At 45.3% G+C, this 21349-nt stretch overlaps 1 protein-coding gene across 5 annotated transcripts; it reads right to left on the bottom strand.

The window, feature by feature from the left end:
- Positions 1-150: 150 nt before the first annotated feature.
- Positions 151-20676, bottom strand: LOC147187775 (rho-associated protein kinase 2-like). Of its 5 annotated transcripts, XM_086100410.1 has the most exons (33): positions 20265-20676; positions 17598-17679; positions 17076-17176; positions 16441-16578; positions 15573-15833; positions 15310-15454; positions 15038-15176; positions 13874-13965; positions 11906-12065; positions 11109-11205; positions 10948-11030; positions 10809-10857; positions 10575-10710; positions 10373-10464; positions 9724-9970; positions 8935-9041; positions 8659-8818; positions 8325-8485; positions 7513-7697; positions 7338-7407; positions 7094-7197; positions 6480-6666; positions 5973-6066; positions 5803-5897; positions 5533-5721; positions 4849-5011; positions 4464-4673; positions 3984-4051; positions 3803-3891; positions 3168-3246; positions 2583-2850; positions 2167-2434; positions 151-1076 (listed from the first exon to the last, which is right to left on the bottom strand). In XM_086100410.1, the coding sequence occupies exons 1-33, from the start codon at positions 20358-20360 to the stop codon at positions 1001-1003; spliced, it is 4491 nt and encodes a 1496-aa protein (XP_085956536.1). In that variant the 5' UTR covers positions 20361-20676; the 3' UTR covers positions 151-1000. The 5 variants fall into 5 exon arrangements, with proteins under 5 accessions (XP_085956536.1, XP_085956537.1, XP_085956533.1 ...); XM_086100411.1 differs by lacking the exon at positions 4464-4673; XM_086100407.1 differs by lacking the exon at positions 4464-4673 and having other exon boundaries at positions 151-616.
- Positions 20677-21349: the final 673 nt, after the last annotated feature.

The raw sequence follows: 21349 nt of genomic DNA, 5'->3' as shown, positions 1-21349 counted from the left end.
AAAAACGCTGTAGTGTGAAGTACAGAAATCATTTCTTGTTTCTTCTTTTTCTTTCATTGTATGCATGTTAATTGTTGATAAACACTGCAAGTGTGAGTGTAGGGTGTACCTTGAGAGACCTTGATGGAATGAGGACAGGAGCTCTAGAAAATGGATCCATGTGTAATTTTATTGGAGAATTGGAACAAAAAAAAACAAACAAAAAAATTGCTTGAGTTTTCATTAAAAAGGCAACTGTCAAATGTGATCCAAAAAAAAAAAAAAAGGTAACTGGTGTCCCAATATTAATGTGCAATTTCAGTCTGTAAACTATTTCCAGACAAGCCCGTGTTGATGTGATAATACTACATGCTCAGGAAAAAAAAATACAATCCACGTGTCCTAAACCTCTTCATTTGATGCACGCACCCCTTTGCACTTCAAACACAAATGTGACAGTTCGTTTTTTGTTCCTAATGTCGATTTGACAAATTGCCATCATGTAAAAGATTGTGCTCTTGTTCCTTGTTTTTTAAAAAAAGTTCAGAGTAAAACTAATTTCCTGAAGAGTAACACGTGTTGGCACGCTGCTGTCAATCATCCACAAGAAAGAATCCCTTCGCTGAGTCAGGGTTAACTGGAGGAGAAGAAATAGAGAAGAAATGATATATTAAATAAAAAAAAAAGAAAACAGACACACACACACATGCTGCCAATGGCACACGCCCACACAATAAGCAAAAATAACTAAATAAATAAAATAAAATAAAATAATTGTCCACTTGGACAAAGACATCACTTCATGTCAAATAGATGTGTCCCTGTTTCCCTCCAGGAAAAAAATAACAAGTAAGTAGTACCATGCTGTGGAAAACAAATTAAAAGCCCGTTCTGGAAATGGTTATTTGTAACTCTTCTGAATTCACTGCAAGTGTCAGGCCACACACAAAGAACGTGCTTGTAATCCAGATGCAACCGTGCAGAGGCCAAGTTACCCTCCTTCCCCCCTTTGTCACTTCTTTCAGAGGAAAATATCATCATCACTGTCGGTGTCGTCCAACGACCACCTCAAGTCTTTCAGGCCAAAATCAAGCAATCTGAAACGGTAAGTCGGAGGTTCAACTGGGGGGGGGGGGGGGGGGGGGGTGCAGAGCTGTGAGTTGAACGATGAGGGGGTTAAATCGGTGTTGCTGCATGCGGCCCGACAGGAGGGTGCTCCTGGGGGGGTGGGGGGGTGCATGGTAGCTCAGCTACTTACAGTCCCCCAAACATGGGAAACATTAGAATGATGAATGAAGAGGTCAGTGGAGGATGATGCGTAGCATGGGGCCGCTGCTGAGGGGCGAGAGCCAGTTAGCGTGGGACGAACAGGAAAAGATAAAAACAGACGGCTGACAGACTGTGTGGTTGCCAATCGGCTTCATGTAAAATATCCGTTGCTCTAAAGCACAACGCTTGCTTCCGTTCAGGTGGGCATTTGTGAGCATACGGAACACATACGAACATTAATACGGTCAAGCCCATTAATTTCACGATTCAACATTTGCTATAACACACCTATTCTTGCCTGTCCATTTTTATGCTCTCTCTGTAAAGTCTGAAGACACAAAAGCGCCACGTAAGAAGACTAGCTAGCACGAGCCACTGGCTAATAGCCAGCTAGCTTGACAGCTAACAGTAGCGCGATTCCAGTCGACGTCAGACAGGCAGGTGAGGCTCTGTGGGTTTGACGTTGGAAAAAGCAAACTGGTAAACTTTTCTCAACGTTGCAGTGGACATTGCGGTGCAAATTTTTGCTATTTAACGTAACTCCGATGAATAGCGGGGGTTCACTCTAATAGAAAAAAATTAAATAACATAACTTCAATGTTGCCACTTTGAAGTAAAGTGGCAACATAACCGGAATTTAGATACTAATCATCACGACTGCAGTAGCCAAGTCAAAATAACTACAAATATTTGGATGATAAACACTTACAGGCAACAAAATTTTAAATACAGCGGTAACTGAGTGTGCCTTTTTGTGTCGGTTATGACGTACTCTTATGCTGCTACATGCCATTCGTAACCTGGAAATGTCTTATGTTGACATCATCGTAAACCGAGAATCCCCCACCCTTGCCATCGCAATTATAAACTGTCATGTACAAAGACTACAAAGTGTCAGGACAGTGTCGGAACCCTTACCTGGCTTTCCCGGATGGCTGCTGGTGTCTGGAAGACGAGATTCTCATCGCCCCGCGATGCGGCGAAATCTGCGGCGAGCCCCTGGGTGACGGGCGGGGCGAAACGCGGGGGGAGGATCGGGGCGGTGCCTCGGGTAGGTGGGCCGGAACGGCGGACTGCGGGTGTTTCCTGGGGATGCGCTTGAGGAGGTGGCTAACCCATCGCTGCTGCTCCTCCCGGCTGCCGGTCAGCAAGAGCAGCTCTTTGGCGGTGGACATGTCGTAGTTCACTGTTCACGGACAAGAAACTTATATTGAATACGTGTCAAAATGAATTAAGTGAAATAAATGGGTTACGTCCCCCCAGCCACCCCATTTGCCCTTACACCCCCCCACGATCGACTGGTTGGACGCCCCTGGATTAAGTTCTACACTGACCTTTGCAGGGCACAATGACCTCCTCCTTCCTGTCCAGGTGGTCCTTGTGACACTTGACACGGCAGCGGCGGCACTCGAGGGCCGGCGGCGGCTTGAAGACGTGCCACAGCGGCCGAGTGCACGCCTCGCAGCTCGAGGGGAAGTGATAGAGCGTGAGGATGAACTCGTGGCCCTTGTGGCTGATGTGAGAGGGGCGCTCGCCGAAGGGCGTGGTCTCCATGAAGACCTCCTGATCACGCTTGCTCTCGCCCTCGTTGGCGTACAGGATCTGGAAGGAGTTTGGGGTTTCTTTATTTTAAGAAGTTATTTGATTCATTCTGTTTGAATCGCGTGATTAATTGGTTATCGGTATTTTATTTGGCCCAATATCAGAATCGGTCAGCCTCAAACACTTTGAAAATGACATTGCAGTAAGCATAGCTGGCCACTAGTGGGCAATGTCACTTTGTAATGAATTTAACTGGGTTTAAAATTTGATGTACAGTAATCCTCCACATTGTCACGATTCACACGTTTCATTTTGCTGGCTGTGAGCTGGGACAGGAGGTAAAAAAAAGTTTCATTTATATTGTATGATCGCCTTACCTGAAATATCCGTGGGATTTCTACAGCGTCTGCGCGGTACACGTCAGTCTGAGTGACAGGTCGCACATGAAAGAGCTTGCTGCAGCAGGCAAGAAGAGACAATAGTTGAAAATAAACAAATGATGAATGTGGTCACAGTACACCACTACTAGGGATTTTTTTGGGCAAGTTAAAACTTTAAGATGGTCTTGAAATTTGTCAAAGGCCAAAAAATAAAATGTATTGATTTTAAATGATTTTAAATCTTGTTGCTCTGCGAGGGCAAATGTCCGATCGGGAGTTAGACATTGCGGTCATGTTCAAGCTATGAATCATCATCTTTTTCGGGATTCTCGTCTCTATTTCGGAGCGAGAACGTCATTAAAGTTGAATGATTCCTGGCCCGGCGTGTTGGAGGTGGCTCGGGGCAAATCATTTAGCTCAGTCGGAAGGTGTTGTAAAAAAAAAAAAAATCTATCGTGACACAATGTTCAGTCCACCCTCAAATTGAAAATCAGGATCATCTGTTTGTTTCGATACACTTTTGGGGGGAAAATTAGAAAAAAAATCCACGATATCCTGTTGCAAGGATGATTTTGACTAATATGACTGTCGATTCGTGATTTAAAAGTAGAAATTAAAGCACACAGACTCACTCTATGTCCAAGATCATGAAAGGGTTGGCCTGTTCTCGGTCCTGCTCGCTATTGTAGAACAGAATCTTTTTACTGCTAACCACAACAAACTGTTGAAAGGAAACAAGGGTCAAATTTGGTTAAAAAAAAAGAAACAATATTTAAAAACAAACAATAAAATTACTCGACGTGATGACGTTACCTTTTTGTCCCAGCCGAAGCGCTTTGTGTGCTTGGTTGGGAGTGAAAGCCAGCCCTCCAGTCTGGAATCTAAAACGACACAAACATTTATTTATTTCATGAGGTCACTGATGGAATTTTATTTGAATAAACTAATTCTCCCTCAATATGTCCGTGTGTGCCGAGACCCCCACCCCCCCCAACATGTATTGTACATAACAAAACCACGCGTCTCTTTTGAAGTCAGAAGTCAGGCTGTGATTATGCATCAGTGGACATCAAGGATATTAAGACACAGCAGAACCCGAGTAAACAGAGTCGAGGGATTAGCTGACATCATGCTGAGCTCAACCGTGGTCAGATTTGTATTTTTTTTTCCATGCACAGACTGAGACCAAGTTGGGTAAAAAGTTAGTCTCGAGCCCTGATGTCTATCAAATAGCGGTAGTAGTTTGAAGCTTCAAGCCTTTCTTTAGTTTTCACCGCCATGCAGCGGGGTCACCTGCAAGATCAGGCTCAGGCTGCTGATAGGTGAGAGCCAGGGGACGCTGGCCCCGCTCCTCACTTTCAACTTTTTCTTCATCCTCCGAGTCAGAGTCAAAGAGAGAGTGCGCCGAACGGAGGTCGGGCCGGGTGTCCACGCGCACTGATTTGTGTGTCCGCTCGTAGGTGAAGGACATTGATTCGGAGGTGTGTGAGTGAGTAATGCGCACTGCGCCCAAAGGGGGAAGAGGGGGGCGGGGAGTGCGGAAAAGTGGAGGAAGAAAAAGGTCAGAAACACCGCAGATGATGGTGCAGAATATTAAGTAAAAAGGAGATGAGACGGAAGACTTTCAAGAAGTGACGGACACGAATTGTATGCTTCAAATGGAAAGGCTCGCCGTTACCTGGGTAGCCTTCGCCCACGTCCAGGTCGCTGCTGATGCTGGTGGTGTCCAAAGAGTGAACGCTCAGGGAGGTGAGCTGGCACCGGAGCTGCTCGATGTCGCTGTCCTTGCTGGCTAATGTCATCTGAAGCTCCTGACGCACTTGGTTCTCCTCTGCTATCACCTGTGTGACACACACAAAAACAGGCAAGGATGAAATTTGCTTTCGCAGTCGCCAGATGAAATATCCGCCCCCCTTGAAAGGAATGGAAATGCCGTTAATCTGTTCCAGCCTCCCTAAAATACCCCAATAATTGCTTTTGTGATGTTTATTTAAAGCACCCTAGAAACATGATAAACACATAACATAAATAAATAGAATGTAAACAATGAAACGGTGATGGTATGACTTCTTCACAACGTTTCATGAAGATGCAGTCATAGTCAATCCTTGCAGATGATAAGGAATATATGCCTGTGAGGATTGTTATATCTACATTTAGCAGCTTTAAGTCTTTTTTTTTTTTAAAGGATTGTTAATGAACTGCTCAACTGCTATTTGTTGTGAGGTGAGTTGAGTTCACTGTCACCACAACACAGTAAAAAAATTCTGCTCACTCCAATCTCAAGGGACCACTGTATCTGCTTTCCTCTTCATGTATTAGGATGCATATCAAGCCACGAAGTCATCGTGGGCGTACTCACCGCCTGCATTTCCGACAGCTCTCGCTGGTATTTGATAATGGTGCTGTTGAGTTTGTCCTTCTCCGATCGCAGCTCCAGTTGGAGCTTCCTGTTCTCCTTCTCCTTCTTGTGCACTTCCGTGTCGGTGCCTCGATGGCCTCCCCTCGCCGGCTCCCTCCGGTTCATCACCTCGGCGAGCTTGTTGATTGCCTGCGTGACGGGCCACACGATTTGGTGCCGTGAGTAACGTTCAGAGTGAAATCACAAGCCCGCTTGACACACGAGACACACCTGAATTTTGAGCGTCCTTTCAGTCTGCAGCTGCTTTTCAAAGGCCACGATGAGAGTGCTCATGTTCTGCTCCTCATCCTTTGAGTCCTGGAGCTCTGCGGTACATCAACGGCCGATGTTGATTTGCAGAATAGATGGCAAAGCATTTTTTCCCCCCCTGGAGCTCTCACGTTGCTGCAGTTCTTTCAGCTGGTTGTTGAGCTCCTCCTTCTCGCTGGCGAGGTTGGCCACATCCACGGTCAGCGTGCGATTGGACTCTTCCAGCTGGGAATGAGACAAATCGGCTCAAACAAGTGTTCTTGAATTACTGGCCACAAATCGCAGGCCACAAATCGCAGGCCATAAATCGCACTTTGGTCAAACCCGTTGTTTTTTGTTTTGTTTTTAACATGCTCTATATATACATTTGGATGAGGTTGGGAGAGTCATAGTGTATGTATTTATCTACTACTATTACAAAATATTTTAGCATTAAAAGAAAAGTACGATTTTTATTGGGTGGGTGGGGGGGGGGGGGGCTGAAATAAAACTTATCAGACCCTTGGTTGAGATTTAGTAACACCTAGTGAAAAGGCACCAAAATGCAGCCAACTGTCGATCCCGGGTGGTAATTGACATAACCCCACTGACAATTTCACCCAAATCCAAATTGGAAATCTTTTTTGGTGGCGCCTCACCGAGCTGATGGTGGCCTCCTTGTCGCCGAGCTCCTGTTTGTGTCTGGCCATCATGTCCTTGATCTCCAGCTCCTTCATGATCTTCTCCTTCTCCAGATCCGAGTACTGCTCCTCGGCGATGGAGCGCGCCAACTGCTCAGAGTCGGCCTTGGTCAGGCTGACTTCCAGCTGGGAAGTGAGCGATTCCCTGTGGTAGGGAAGGGGGGGGGGGCAGAAGTCATCAATGAAAGTGGTGGGGGGGTATGATTCTCTAACATCTGTTCTAATTCAGCATCAACTTGAAAGCAAAAACACCTCCCCATTTTTTAAATTGGAAATAAATTCAGGCGTCAAGGGGTTTTAATTTACAACCCATGTTTGTTATCTTCTGTTTTAAAGGAAAAATACCGTCCATTCTTGTCTTTTGGGGTGAGAATATGATCAGGAAAGTTTCATTTTTTTCGATGAGGCTCATCGTTACGATGCCTATTTGCAGTAATAAAGCTGCTCTTTACGCCGCCAAGTGGCATAAAAGTAAATTGCATGAGAGTGGAAGCCCCGCGGCATAAAAAAAACCTTGTTGCTCCTTTGTGCCACTTGAATATTTATACGGTGCGTTACGCTTGCGCCATTACCTCTCCTCCTGGTACTCTTCCAGACGCTGCTGAGCCTCTTTGTACAAGGTGCTCCTCTCATCGCACTCTTCCTTCAACTCGCGGATCTGCGTCTTGTAAAGGGTCTAACACAGAAGCAGGGTCTCCTATTCATTTCAGATCACAAAACTCGCACAGGGGTTAGCTAACCAAACAACGCTGACTGTCAAACACGGTGGAAAAATTCCCGAGAGCGCGCGCACAGATAAAGGGGAAGAAGTTCTACCGTGAAATATTGTTCCGCCTCCAGCTGGTCCTTTAAATCTTTCAGCAGGCCTTCCGACTCTTGCTTCTCCCTGCAACGGCACCATCAATCTGTCACGCCCACAACGGTTTCTTTCAATCAACATATGTGCTTTCGATCACGCACGCTCCTGTGCGGGGCTGGGGGGGGACCCGACCTGCGCAGCGCTTGGTTTTGTTTCTCCAGGACCTGCTTCATCTCCAGCAGTTGGTTGAGCTCCTGCTTGAGCTGCTTCTCGGAGGTGTGCAGGACGGTCACCTGCTGTTTCTCCATTTTCAGGTCACTCTGGGCCAAGCTGCGCTTGTGAACCTCCTGCTCCAAACGCAAGCTCAAGTTCTTTACCTGCGTGAGGAGAGTGCCCGTATGATGAATCACCCGCTCGAGTTTTAGGAATTTTGCAGATGATGCTTTGTCATTTAATTAAAACGAGGGACAGGGGTCAAGCGACGGTGTGAAGAAATCACCTACAGTTTCAACTATAAAATGTAAAATCAGTTGGGATTGTTCGATACCACTGCAAATATTCATTCTTTGAATACTCACTGATACCGAGTACCGATACTTCTGATACATTTGATATATCTATCAACTTTCATTTCAACGCAATGATAAAAATTTGTGAACAAAGACCTTTTTGACGCAGATGATGATTCGCCGATGTGTCAAACTGCGCATAGTATGGCACCAACGAGTGCTTAATCAAAGTCAGATTTTTTTAATTTTATTTTTTTACCTATACTGTCGGTGTCTGGTATCGACAGTACCAATTCTGATACCTGGAATTGATACTCACCCATCCCTAAACATTTAGTTTAAAATATTACTATTCAAAAGAAATGGAATACAGATGAAGTGCAGGCGGCAAAGACTCTCCATCCACCCCCCCCCTCCTCCCAAAAAAACGAGCATCACTTCATCTCCCTACGCGACCCAATAACCTTGTGATAAGTCGTATAGCACCAAGCTCACATCTTCGGAAACTCTCTCCTTCAGCGCATGCAGCTCGTCCAGTTTGTGCTGCGCCTGTTTGTAATCGCAGTCGAGCATGGAGTGGTCTTTCTTCAGCTGCAGCAGCTTGGCTTCCAGCTCCTGCTTCAGAGTGCGCTCCTCCTGAAGGCTGCGCTCCATCTCTGAATGACAAAACAAACATTTGGATGAAAAAGAGTTTTAAAGCAGGGGAAAGATTTTTTTTTGTTGCTACTCATAACCTGATTGTTATAAATTCAGAATCGTTTCAAGGTAACATTACAAAGAATGCCTTTAAATGCAGAGTTTACGCAAGGTCAAGTGACCGTTCGCTCACCTTTTAGGGTCGTAGATTTCGCCACCTCTATTGACTGATAAATTTGGTTTTCATCTGCCAACTTGGCCTTGGTAGCTTTGTGTTCACCTTCCTCCTGCTCCAGACTCTGTTGGAGGGACTTCAACTTGAACGTCAGCTCGATCTCTTGGTTGCTCTTTTCCTAAATGGTCAGAGCGAGAGTTTACAGGTTAAAACTTTAAATTTGCGTACTATTTCCCTCAAACCATCAATACCCGAATTCGGTAAGTCCGGTAGTTAAAACGAGAAGAAGCCAACCTTCTCAAGGTTATTGAGCTTCTCCTGCAGTTGGTTCTTTTCAGTCTGGAAGTTGGATAAACATGACTTCATTTCTTTCACCTCCTCTTTCAGGCCAGATGTGTGTCCTGAGGTAGGTGAATACAAGTGTACATACATAATAAGTCCTTAAACTTGTACTTATTCACGACAACCGAGAGAGAAAAAAAACCCACAGTAGAAGCTACATAGAAAACAACCTGACATCCAATGGCGAGACATGATGACATAATGTTCCTCCACGTTGGGCCCCAAAATAAATAATATATTTTTCACTTGTACCTATCTCCGCCCATGTGACTTTTTTTTTTTAACCAATAAGAGAGGAAAAATGCAGTCAACGTGCAAACAGGCCACACTCTGTTCTTCAATGTCTCCAATGAGCGTTCAAATCAAGTTTTCCAAACAGCATCACGCAAGAGGTTCTGGTGCCGCTTCAAGCTTTGGCTTCTGTGGCCCTTGCTGCGAGAAAGATGTTTCCACCCACTGATGACCGGAAAATTTCCAAAGATTTACTCCAAATAAATAATTGTCATCTTATTTGCCTGTCACAAGTCCAAGTTGCGCATAAGGCGGAATTTATCACCGCAGCAGATGTAAACATTCTCTTCAGTATATTTAAAAAACAAAACAAAACATTAAGTGATCCATTAAGTATTTTGGGTCATTTGATTAAGATTCAGATCATTAAAAATGGCAACATTGTCATCCATAATGATAGCTTACAACCACTTGTGTGCACAAAGCCCCGTCATTAAGCAAACGGCTCACCCTGGAGGTCGGCGATAACATCCGTCTTGATGCTGCGCTCCCTCCTCTCAGCCTCCAGCTCGGCCCGCAGTGCCGTCAGCTGCTTCTCCAGCTCCGAATTGGCCTCCTCCAGCTGCTTGCACTTCTCGTGCGCTTCCCTGAGGCTCAACTCCAGGCTCTGGGTCTGTTTCTGCATCTCAGCTTGGTTCTTCTTTAGCTTCGTCGCTGTCTCCTGCTCCACCTGAAGTGTCCCGGCCGCCTCCTCGAGCTGCCGATGAGAAGGAAGTGATGTGAAGGATTAACATAAATTATAATATTTAGAACAATTATGAGAACCTCTTCACCAATTTAAGTCCTTATAGTCCTTATAGTCATGTTTGTTTGTTTGTTGTTGTTTTTTTGGTACCTCTTCTAAAATGCCGTTGCATGTCGAAGTGATACCGACTAGGAGACAACCTTTGTATGTCAGGGAGGAGCCAAGTTTAGTTTTGGTTATTAATGGCAGTTCCGAAAAGTCTTCGCCAAATGTACGCATGTACCGTTGGAGCTTTAGAACTTTTTTTTTGTGTTGTGGTGCGTACTGAAGTAGAGGAATATTTAATCTCATATTCTTAGAAAACGCTCAGGGGTGAACACTTTCTGACATCACCCTTAGTCCTCTTTCCCTCACTTGTTTCTGCAGCTGGATGTTCTTCTCACTGGAGATCTGTGAATTGTGGTTCTTCTTCTTGAGATCCTCAAACTGGTCCTTTAGGTTATTCACTAGCGTGGAAATGACAGAAGTACGAGATCGATGAAGCAAAAGGTTTCATGTGACGTCATAGGTTTAAAAACAGAATGACGCTCGGTCCCAGTGAAATAAGGCTGCTCACATTCGTTCTCCAAGCCGCGTTTCCTGTCCGTCTCAATCTCGACTTTGCGTTGGTTCTCGGTACTCTGATGCTGCAGCAGCGCGTGCTCGCGCTCTATCTGCCTCAACGAGGCCTCCACACGCTGTCTGCTGTTCATCTAATCAGAGAGACAAGAACACAATACACTCAGGCTAAGCGGGTTGGGGGGGCGGGGGGGGCAAACTGTTGCCGAGCTGCAATGACATCCATCCTCACCTCCTTGTCTAATTCCTTGACTAACTTGTCTAAACGATTGGTGGCATTTCTGTGGAAACAAATCAGTTGTCATGACAGAATATTGAGTCCAAATGTTCCACGTCGTTTTTTTTTTTTCTTTATGGAGTTCCGCTCGTACCGAAACTTGTGCTCCAGCTCGTCTTTGGTCTGCATTTCATGGTCGAGCTGCTCCTCCAGTTCATTCAGTTTTTTCTGCAGTTGCTAACAAACATCAAAGGACAATTCTACTACCTTGTCTCTCTGAATTCCGTTTCGCACTTGACGCGAACAAATGCTTACTTCTTTCTTGTTGTCAGAGCGCTCTTGCTTTTCCTCTCCTTTTTCCTTTTTGTTCTCCGAATCTTGCGCTGAGTTGTTTTTCTTTCCCTTCAGCAGCCTGAGAGAGAGAAAGAGAGAGAAGAAAGTCAAGCTTGAGCAACAGTTTGTAGTTTTTTTCATGTATATAAAACAACCACGTTTATATCTTAAGGACTCTGAGACCTTCGCGCGACTGGATTTGTTTTGATTATGATGAGCATGAGAGATGTTCCATCGTTCGCGGCTATATCTGCAAATCATTACGTGACCCCCCTCAACATGGTTTTTCATGATAAACAAGGAATCAAAAGCCATTTTAGCAAGATGGGAAAATGGCTTAGGGAATATTTTCACCTGCATCCGCAGATCCTTTAGACGAGACAGCTGACGCTTATGTAAAAAAAATTTTAAAAAAGAAAAAAAAAACCCCTCAAGCACTCTGACAGCTTCAAACCCAAAATGGATTTTTTTTCTGCATGCATGCATGCATGCACGAGAGCATGCAGGCTTAGGGAGCTTATGATGAGAGACGAGGGCAGTTTTGGGCCGGCTGTCAGAACAAGGCAGCACAGTGTGAAGACTGAACAAGCATACAGTGTGTGAAATGTGGTAGGCTCTATTTAAAAAAAAAAAAAAAAAAAAAAAAAAGGTAGCTGCCGTGGCCTCTGTTTCCTGCGTCAGAGGCTTGCATTGCTTTTGCTACACGTGAGACTCATTTAAAAAAAAAAAAAGAATTAACGTAATCAGCTGTCAGGATAAAAGAAAGAAAAAAGACTTACTGGTCTTCCTTGAAGTAGGTGAAGCCGACAAATGGAAGCTGGTTGCCCACAAAGGCTTTCGGCGGAGGGAAGGTCTCGACGGCTCCTTTATCATCCTCAAAGTCGTCAAAGTTGCTGGTGTCGATGTCGCTGTTCAGCTCAGGCACGACGGGAGCGACGGCTGTCGAGAGACATTGAAACACATTGAAGGGCTTCAAAAGTGCCTTTCACAAGTGGAGCAGGTTTTGGCTGCTCATAGTAAAAAAAAAAGAAAAAAGAAAAAGGAGAGAGAGAGAGAGAGACTTGGGCATGGCTATCGTGACCTCAGACCACTGCTCCCTTTTTCACGCACAGTGCTCACTTTGTGTGCGCACACACACACGCAAGCTCGCACGCACACATACACAGCGGCTTCCATAAATATAGCCTTAACGCTGCTCTCTTCTCAGGGATGCACTTTAAAAAAAAAAAAAAGAAAAAAAAATCCTGTCAAAAGATGACACATAAAGGGCAATAGGTGAAGTAAGGCCCTCTATCTTGGCTTGAAAGAAAATGATCACTTTTGTAGGCTTGTTCTCCATAACGTGTGTATTCTTAACACTTTAAGAAACGTGCACCAACTTTAAGCGTTCTTCCTTGGCTCAAGCCAAAAGAGCTTTTGAATAATCCACAATGTTAAGAATCACCAACGAAAGTGAATAGTGCCTGTGGCGATCACTCAGCAGTGAACAAAACGTCATCCAAATCGGTTTTGGAATCTTCTTGGCAGAACATTAAAGAAGAAAAAATAATAATAAAGTGACAAGGGCTCTTCCTCGCAATCTTAATTCATCCTCATGAAAGTCGAGCGCGGGGAATTGAAGCAAATCGGGATAAAAAAAGCCAAAACGTGGTGGCCGTTGCGGCTCCGTTTCCCAGAATGCACCCTGATAGAGGGTGGCTAATGACAGGCAGCGGAGGCCACAGTGACAGCGAGGGAGCGGGCGCAAACCCCGCTACCGGGGCATCCCTTCTCATTAGGCCCCGCCGCACGGCCGGCCCCACCCGCCCCTACGAGGAGGGTGCCTCTGCCAGCCACGTCCTTCCACTCACCCGCTGGGACCAAGTCTTCGCTCGAACCTATGAGGCGCACGCCGTTGGAGGGGCATTGTTTTTTATTTTTAAACTGGAGGTTGTTTTTTGTGTGCGGCACGGGGGGTCACCTTGCAGACTTGCCAGATTCTAATCACAAGTCATAATGTGTTGTCAAAATGAAAGCCAGGTGGAGCTCAAGTGGGCTGCGTGTTGTTTTAGTCACAAAGCCAAGGCTCCCTTCATACTTTGTAGTCCAATTATGAACGCTTCAAACATTCCAAATGTATGGCCAATTTTTTTTGGATGATGTAGGACACCCTTAAAAAAAATAAACATATTCAAATTTACGCTACTTAAATTTTTATTTATTATTTTCAAAACAGATTATTTTAAAGTGAAACAAAACAGAATACGGAAGCTCTAAAGTCGCCCAAGCTTGATTTCTTTTTATTGTACTGCCGCCCGCTTCTTAAAATGTGCAATTCCTATGGCTTTGCAGGGTTATTTTTATCGCGCTCTTGCTGCGATTAAACCCAAAACAAAACCGCGCGGTGCAAATGTGTCACGTGACCATCCCATGCTTGATAAAAGCCAGACAAAAATGACCTAATGCTTGGCTCACACTTATCGGGCTGCTTCAGAGATTTGCCACAACCTTTTTTTGCTTTGTCGTGACTCTCGAAAGTATTCTAGGAAATGATTATTCCACTATAGACTTCACGAACAGCAGATTTGCTGAGTTCTTCCTGCATCACCTCCTGAAGGATGAGCACATGGAAAGCATGTGTGCCAAACATCCAGCGCATGGAAGTCCTCCGTCAACTACGGCCGGGGTCCCGTAGCACCAAAATGCTCAAAACAAAAAGCAGGAACTAGCAAGCGGAAGGAAGAGAAGATTCCAAAACAGAAACTTACTCGCTCGGATGTTGTCAAAGGTCCACTGATCGCTTTTGAAGAAAGGATGGCTTTTGATCTCCTCCACTCCGGTGCGGCCCAGACGAACCTCCCTTCACACAGAGGGGGGCGTGAAACAATCGGACTGAAAACACCTCCCACCGTCAGCATCAACATCGCAGTCACAACTGACCACTAGGCACGGACCACAGAGACCAGCATGGACAACCGCATGACCGCTGGTGGACGCGCAGCAGAACCTCCTGGGACTGCCCGAGATACTCAATTAACATTCACAGACTGAAGCGTCCCTCCCCCTTGCACCTCGCTGAAACGCAATCTATGCTCCCCCCCCCCCCCCCCCCTACCCCCCCTTCTTCCACTGCTGGGTGCCTGAGAGGCGCGGCTGCTTGGCCTTGCCACGTGTGGGACATTCCAAACTCAGCCAACAGGAAGAAAATGGAGGGGCGGGGAGAGCGGAAAGGCAGCAGAGTGAACTTAAAACTCCCGCTAACCTATTAAAAAAAAAAAAAAAAAAGCGCAATGGTGAACATTCTGTCATTGGAGAAAAGGGCGATATGAAAGGAGATTGGTGATAACGGGAGGATCCTGGCGTGAGGCGAGCTAAATGTTTCAGCTGACAGAACGGTGAGTGAGAAGGTAAATAAACAGTAGGGAAGAAAAGTGAAAGGCTTCTCTGTATTGAGGGAGAAAGGGTCGTGTCTGAGTCCTCTCAGGTGGGGGCGGGGGGCAGGGGGAAGGACTTGTAAATATAAATAGGAAGCTGTCTCTTCTTCAGGGTCACTTAACTTTTATACCTTAACACTTTCCTTTCCGCAAAAAGCATTCTTCCCTGTTTGTAAAATTTCTTGAATGACTCACAGGGTTGAAAACTATTTCAAGTGGCAAGAATGTCATAAAAAGTCTTTTCATGACATTTTCAAAATATACAATTTTGAGCTTTCCGAAAGCTTACGGCGCCGAATGATTACGTTCGCTGGTTTGTTGGTCCCTTTATGCAAGCCTCGACATAATTTACGGCGCGGTTTTGCAAATCAGTCATTTAATTCAAGCAGCAACGTTCTAATTTTGTGAAGCAATTTTTTTTTGTAGGTTAATAAAAAAAAAAAAAGAAACTATATGGTGTCACTTCAAGAAGGTGTGAGGGTAAAGACGAGTGCAAACCTGTCCGTTAGAAAGGCACAGATGAGGTCTTTGGCCTCCTGGGACATTTCCACATCATCTGGGAAGTTGAGGGAACTTTTGTGGTTCATGATCTTTCCGTACGTTCCCACCAGGGAATCGGCATAGAAAGGTGTTTCCCCTGTGCGACAAGTCATTTCACATATTCGTAACCGAATAGTAATCTAACAAAACAGAAAATGATCTCTTATCGTGGTCCAAATGTTGTGCTTGCTGGGTGCATTAGCACATTACATCCACAGGAGGTCACTCACCCACAAACAGCTCGTATAGAAAGACCCCGACAGCCCACCAGTCGCACTCCCGCCCGTAGTGACCCTCGCTTCCCTGAGACTGCAGCACCTCGGGGGAGATGTAGTCGGGTGTGCCCACGGCGGTGTCACAGTGCACCATGCCTGTCTTTTGGACGCACAGAAACACCTGGTTGTGCACTCTAAACGCCAGGTGGGGCAATTTAGCTAGAAAAGAGTCAACCGAGATCGAGAACAAGGTCCAAAATGCCCAGACGCCAACTTACAGAATCCATCTTCATGCAGGTGCCGAAATCGGCCAGCTTGAGGTGCCCGTGCTGGTCGAGGAGCATGTTGTCCGGTTTGATGTCGCGGTGGATGAAGCCCATGGTGTGGATGGCGTCCAGGGCCAGCACCGCCTCGGCCGTGTAGAAGCGAGCCCACTTCTCCGGGATGTCGTAGTTCAAGGTGAGCGTGACCATGTCGCCGCCAGCCATGAACTCCATCACCATGTACAGGTGCCGGTCGTCTTGGAAGGCGCAGCACAACTATGGAGCGCACACACGGCAGTGAACATTAGTCACGCGACTCTTGTGAGGATGAAGCGGTTCAGAAAATGGATGGATGGACGTATCATTTTTGCATGTTTTTTTTTTTACAGCTTCAAGAAATTTCTATAAAACTAGTATATATTTTAAAAATAATTTCTGAAATTAAATTCTCTTACCTTTGTATTATTATTTTTTTTACATTTTTAACTTATGTAAATGATTAATGTCACTCGATGATGAGGGGAGGGGGAATAAATACGTGGTTAAAAACATGAAACATTTGTCCAGTTGAGTGTTGAAAAAAAAGTTGCGCATCAAGCAGAAAACCAGAATTAAAAAGATTTCAATGACTTGAAGGCGAGCTTGGTCATAACATCCGCTACTAAATAAATTATAATGCGGCGTGTCGCTTTCTTGTCCTGTAGTCAGATGAATTTTGCGGGCCCCCCTCCTTAACTCATTGACTCCCAAAGACCTTTTTCAACGTATTTTCAGACTTGGTCTAGAATTGTCTGGTACTGAATGAGTTCATATTTGTTCAATCCGCTCCTGCTTATCACCTCAAGTGAGCATAAGGCGCAACAAAGACGGGACACGCGCACACCTGGATGACCCAGGGGCTGTCGGAGAAGGCCATGATGTAACGCTCCTCCCAGAAGAAAGCCGAATCGCACCGCTTGATCATCTCAAACTTGTTGAGCTTCTTCATGGCGTAAACCTTCCGGGAGGCCTTGTGTCGGACCTGCGGCGGCAAAAATTGGCACACATACAAGCGTTAGCTCCCTTGCGAACAATAAGATATATCACGGCGTCGCGACGATGAGGATTATTGACGAGGCAGGAAGCTGTAATTAAAAGGCACACGCCTGGAGAACGACATGCTCGCACATGTTGTTCAACTCCAGCGAAGCCCCCCCCCCCCTTCCCTCCATCACTATCATCCCACGTGCTGCTCCTGTCCAGACAGGCTCGTCGCACAAGACTTCTCACACAAGATCCCTTCCGAGCTTGTGCCTCCAAACTCTTGAATGAATGACAAAGGCCTCCTAGCAACGTTTATTATCATGCTTTAGTTTCATATTTTGTCGCACTCATGTAGCTAAAAACAGTGAAGTGGTTTTTTTTAAGCAGTTTCGGTACAAAACAGACCTTTTTTGATACACCTCGGTCGATTGTGCAGGTGTACCTAACAAAGCGGCTGCCGGGTGTGCGGTTCATTGAGTTCCCGAGGCCTCTCACCAGCTGCACTTCTCCATAAGCTCCTCTTCCAATCAGCTTCACCTTTTCAAAGTCATCGAGCTTGACCTGCAACTCGCGCAGCTGGCTCACCGCCTTTTCGTCTGCGAAAGAGACACGTCGCCGTGGCAACACGCAGGGTCAAACTTCAATCGTTCAGGGTTGAGAGGAAAGAGGGTCAGCCGGCGAACGTTGAGATCGGGGGGGACGCGAGCCTGGGCTTCATCATACATTTTCTAGCAATTATGTAAGAATGTGTACTATAGATGACGGTGTTGAGAATTTTAGTCAACCTTGTTTTTTATGGAATTGTGGCTTACTTACTATTCACTGACTTCTAATCATCTATCTTTATCCATCGATGCCAATACTCATTTCCATGGCAACAAGTACATAATTAACCTGTGTATGCACTCTGTGGGCTTTTTGTTGTTGTCTGGTGGTGTGTCATTATTTCATTTTTTTTCTTCAAATGCAAAATATGGATCTTGGTTGCAAAAAGTTTGGAAACATTGCAGCACTCACATCGGCTGAGAAACGTTTCAATGTTCTTGTTCTTCCGCAGAGCAGGATAATTCAAATCGTGAGCCAAGGCATTTATGGAATCCTGGAAGGGAAAGAAAATAATCATCAGCAATTACATACTGACAATATGGGAAGTCAGGAGATGAAATGGAGAGATAATAAAATCTTTTGATAAGACGCAGAGACCAAAACAAAGAAACAAATCAGCCAATCTCAACACAGGAACCCCCGCCCCACCCTCGCTGTCGGGTGGACGGTTGGCTGAGCGCCACGGCCTCACTCGTGTCACTGGGCGCATTGGGTTTCAACATGGCATCAAAACGCCAAACGCTTTCGCAACCCGTTAGTGACAGCCATGTGCCTGGTTGGGCAAGAGGGGGCAACCGGAACAATTCTGCACCTTTAAATAGCAGCAGTGAGGAGAGATCCCCCCCCGCCGACCCCCACCGCAGATGGGTGGAAATAGACCAGAGGCTCACATGCTATTTATTGTGCGTCAAACAGCTTATGGCTTTTGGACTGACGTTGCCGTTATGCACACGGCGTGGAAAAAAAACAAAACGTCTATACGTTTTTACTTAAAATAATGTGACCAAAATAGCCTGATAACCTGATAGGTTGTCCACTGTAGCGACCGCTGTCACTGAAAGGGTTAAAGTCATTTATTTCGCATTAGCCTGACAGTTGATGTTGTCATTAAGAGTTCTATTTGCCACAGTTGGACCCTAAAATGTATGATTGCATTTCCATTTTTCAGATTAAAATGTGTTTGAAATTAGAGGTTGACCATTACGGCAAACAATAAGATATCCTTTATTTGTCCCACACTGTCCCACAACAAGTTGGGCAGACAAGATTTTATCAGCTGCGTCAGGCTGATAAAACAATTCTATTGACGATCACGGATCGACTCGTGTTACTTTTGTGCATTTGCGATAAATCCCTTTGACTTGACAAGTTCATTTCTTTGAATTGTTGTTTTCTGGAATCGGAACAAATCTCGACACGATCAAGTATGTAGGTTAAAGGTGGTTTGAAATTAAGACTTTGTAGGATTCAAAAATCATTGCGAAAGTTTGTTTTTTTCTTTTTTAATTCCATTGAGGTGTTTCACTTTGTTTCTCTTGCTCGGTATTTCCTGTTGCTGTGTTGATTCCTGTTGAAAGAGCAAAGTAAAGTCTCCTATTGTTAATGATTATTAATATAAGAACAATAGATTATTGACAACGCAGCGAGGCAAAAAAAAACAAAACATTCAAGTGATGTTTTGCTCTCAACCGTGACCATTTGTTGCTCATTGATAAGCACACCAAAACTTCAAACACCCACCAAACCTTACGAGATGTCAAGTTTTGAGGGGAATTCACAAATTAAAAAAAAAAGACGTTTGTGAACAAAAGGGGATGGGGACAATGTGAGGTCAGAGCGGGTTATCGCCACCTCAATTCCAGGATGTGACCGCACTCTTCCTGCGTGGGAGGTGCCACAGCAGTTAGTGAGTTTAGCGGACATTGCTGTGTCCATCTGGCTGGACGCTTAAAAAAAAAACAGGCCCGGTGGCAGTCTTTGCGATGGCAAAGGCACAGTGTTATTTTCTTGAAATGACGTTGCATGATGTCATTCACAAAAGTGACAAACAATTCAGAGTATGAGGAAACATTCCTTTCGGGACTACGCTGACTTTTATTTAGGAGTCTGAATGAGGCAATGAATGAATAAACTGTAGAATGTTAGGAAAACCAAATACGAAAAGGGGTTGAACTGCTCCTGTATTCCTGATAAAAAGTGATAGAAAGCAACAGCTGGCAAGTGAACTTTGTATTTGGCACAACACAACAGTAGAAAGTCAAAGGTAGCCCAACACTAACCGTTTATAACGTGGGTGTTTCTATGCCATTTTAAATTGAATTCCAGCGCTCTTAAAATTTAAGATATCATCCGTCCATGATTCAAGTCGCTTGTCCCCTGGAGCCTATCCTCAGCTGTCTTCGGGTTTCCAATCGTGGGGCACACGCCGACAAACAAACATTCACCCTCACAATCACACCTAAGGACAATTTAGAGTGATCAGTTAACCTATTATGCCTGTTTTTGGAATGTGGGAGGAAACCGGAGTACCCGGAGAAAACCCACATAGGCGCGGGGAGAACATGCGAACTCCAAGAAGGCCGCAGCCCAGAACTGAACCGCAGACCTCTGGACTGTTCTGTCCTTTGAAATATTAAAGGTGCTACTCACAACCTAACCGAACACGAACACACACACGCACACGCACACACGCACACACACACACACACACACTGACATTTTAGGAGTCTTTACTGAACCTAACATGCCTGTTTTTGGAATGTGGGAGGAAGCCGGAATGCGTAGAACTCTTCACACAGGAAGGGAGTTGAGATTCAAAACTCAAAACTGTATGGAAGACGTGCAGACTATTAGTCCACAGTGCTTCGGATCATAAATGATCATCCTATGATCAGCAATAATCAGAAGTAAGCCCTGAATGTGGAAGTGTAGCTATTATAATCTGTCTCGTGAGTGTTTGTGTTTGCAGGTGTCAAATGAGCTCGTCTAACCGGCGGCCATTAATGACGTGAGCAGAAGATGACGTTCGCACCTCTTGCCCGAGTGTCCCTTCGGTGTGTGTGGTTTTTTTTCACTCACCAGCAGTGTTGCCAAGTTTAACACCGACTCCGGATTCCTCATGAGAACCTCCAGCGTATTTAGCCGGCTTTCCAGTCTGCTCTCCGCCCCGAGCATGCTTAATTAAAATCCTCTTCAGATATCATAAATAAATAAAATAAAAGCACACCGGAAGTGTGATCTTTTGTCTCCCCCTTGAAGTATCTTGGCCCGACTACTCACAAATGGCCAAGGCTGCTCGTGCCACCACTCCGGTAAACGTTCGTTAAAAGTTAGCCAGGTTTATAAATTATCCACGGACAAAGTTGTACAATTGTGTCGGACTTGGTCCTTAAAAGTGTCCGCGGGCAGGTGAACCGGCGGGGTAGTCCCTTCGTGGCCGACAACAGGCGGGTTTTCCGGTGCTCAGGTGTGCCCGCGTCTTGTCCCAGGTGAAAGCCCGACAAAACTGATCCGAGTTCAGCGCGTCCAACGTGAGGCACGCGCCGCCGTTAGCTGAAGTGAGACACAACACTTCCGGTAAGTACTACAAGATTAAAAGCTTTTGTGTTTATTTCTTTTGAAGTGGGCTGAAACTCATGACATGATAGCCTGGGGAAGAATTAGAGGGAGGAGGGTTGGGGAGACAACGGTGGTTTATGTTTTTTTTTTTGCTTTGTTGTCTGATGGGTGTGGCTGTCTGTTAAGGTCCAAATCGATAAATGGTGTCTGTATGTGACAATAAAATAACAACATACATGATGTTGTATTGAGGTGTATGCCCACCCCACTTAAACCCCCCTTCTCATTCTTATGCACACAATTTAAAACACTTACAGGTGTTTCAATATCATGTCTATGGAGAGCTTTTGTCAGAATACCCCAAGGATGAAGAATAGCCAACCTATTAGCTTGCTTGTCATTGCACTCTGTCCGCTGTTATGTTGCCTTTTTGTATGGTGATGTTTTACATTCTAAGAGTGAGTGTTATCGACAACTCGCTGCTTGCCTCTACATGCAGTCGCAGAGTGCAGAGTGTGGAAAACATGCTAGCCACCATAAAGACAACAAAAGCATTCTTGTGGCGCATAGACACACGGCCAAGCATGAACTGCCCCCTACCATGC

Source organism: Hippocampus guttulatus, chromosome 20 (assembly GCF_054856545.1).
Source record: "Hippocampus guttulatus isolate MCC_2025c chromosome 20, RoL_Hgut_1.0, whole genome shotgun sequence".
Lineage (NCBI taxonomy): Eukaryota > Metazoa > Chordata > Actinopteri > Syngnathiformes > Syngnathidae > Hippocampus > Hippocampus guttulatus.
This window is presented reverse-complemented; position numbering and strand designations above follow the sequence as displayed.

Excerpts from the sequence above, each read along its gene's own strand:
- LOC147187775 (XM_086100410.1), bottom strand. The coding sequence starts at position 20,360 with ATGCTCGGGGCGGAGAGCAGACTGGAAAGCCGGCTAAATACGCTGGAG. Across the intron at positions 10,711-10,808 it reads TCAAGGAATTAGACAAGGAG|ATGAACAGCAGACAGCGTGT; the intron begins GTGAGGATGGAT and ends CTCTCTGATTAG. Across the intron at positions 3,892-3,983 it reads GCTTCGGCTGGGACAAAAAG|TTTGTTGTGGTTAGCAGTAA; the intron begins GTAACGTCATCA and ends TCCTTTCAACAG.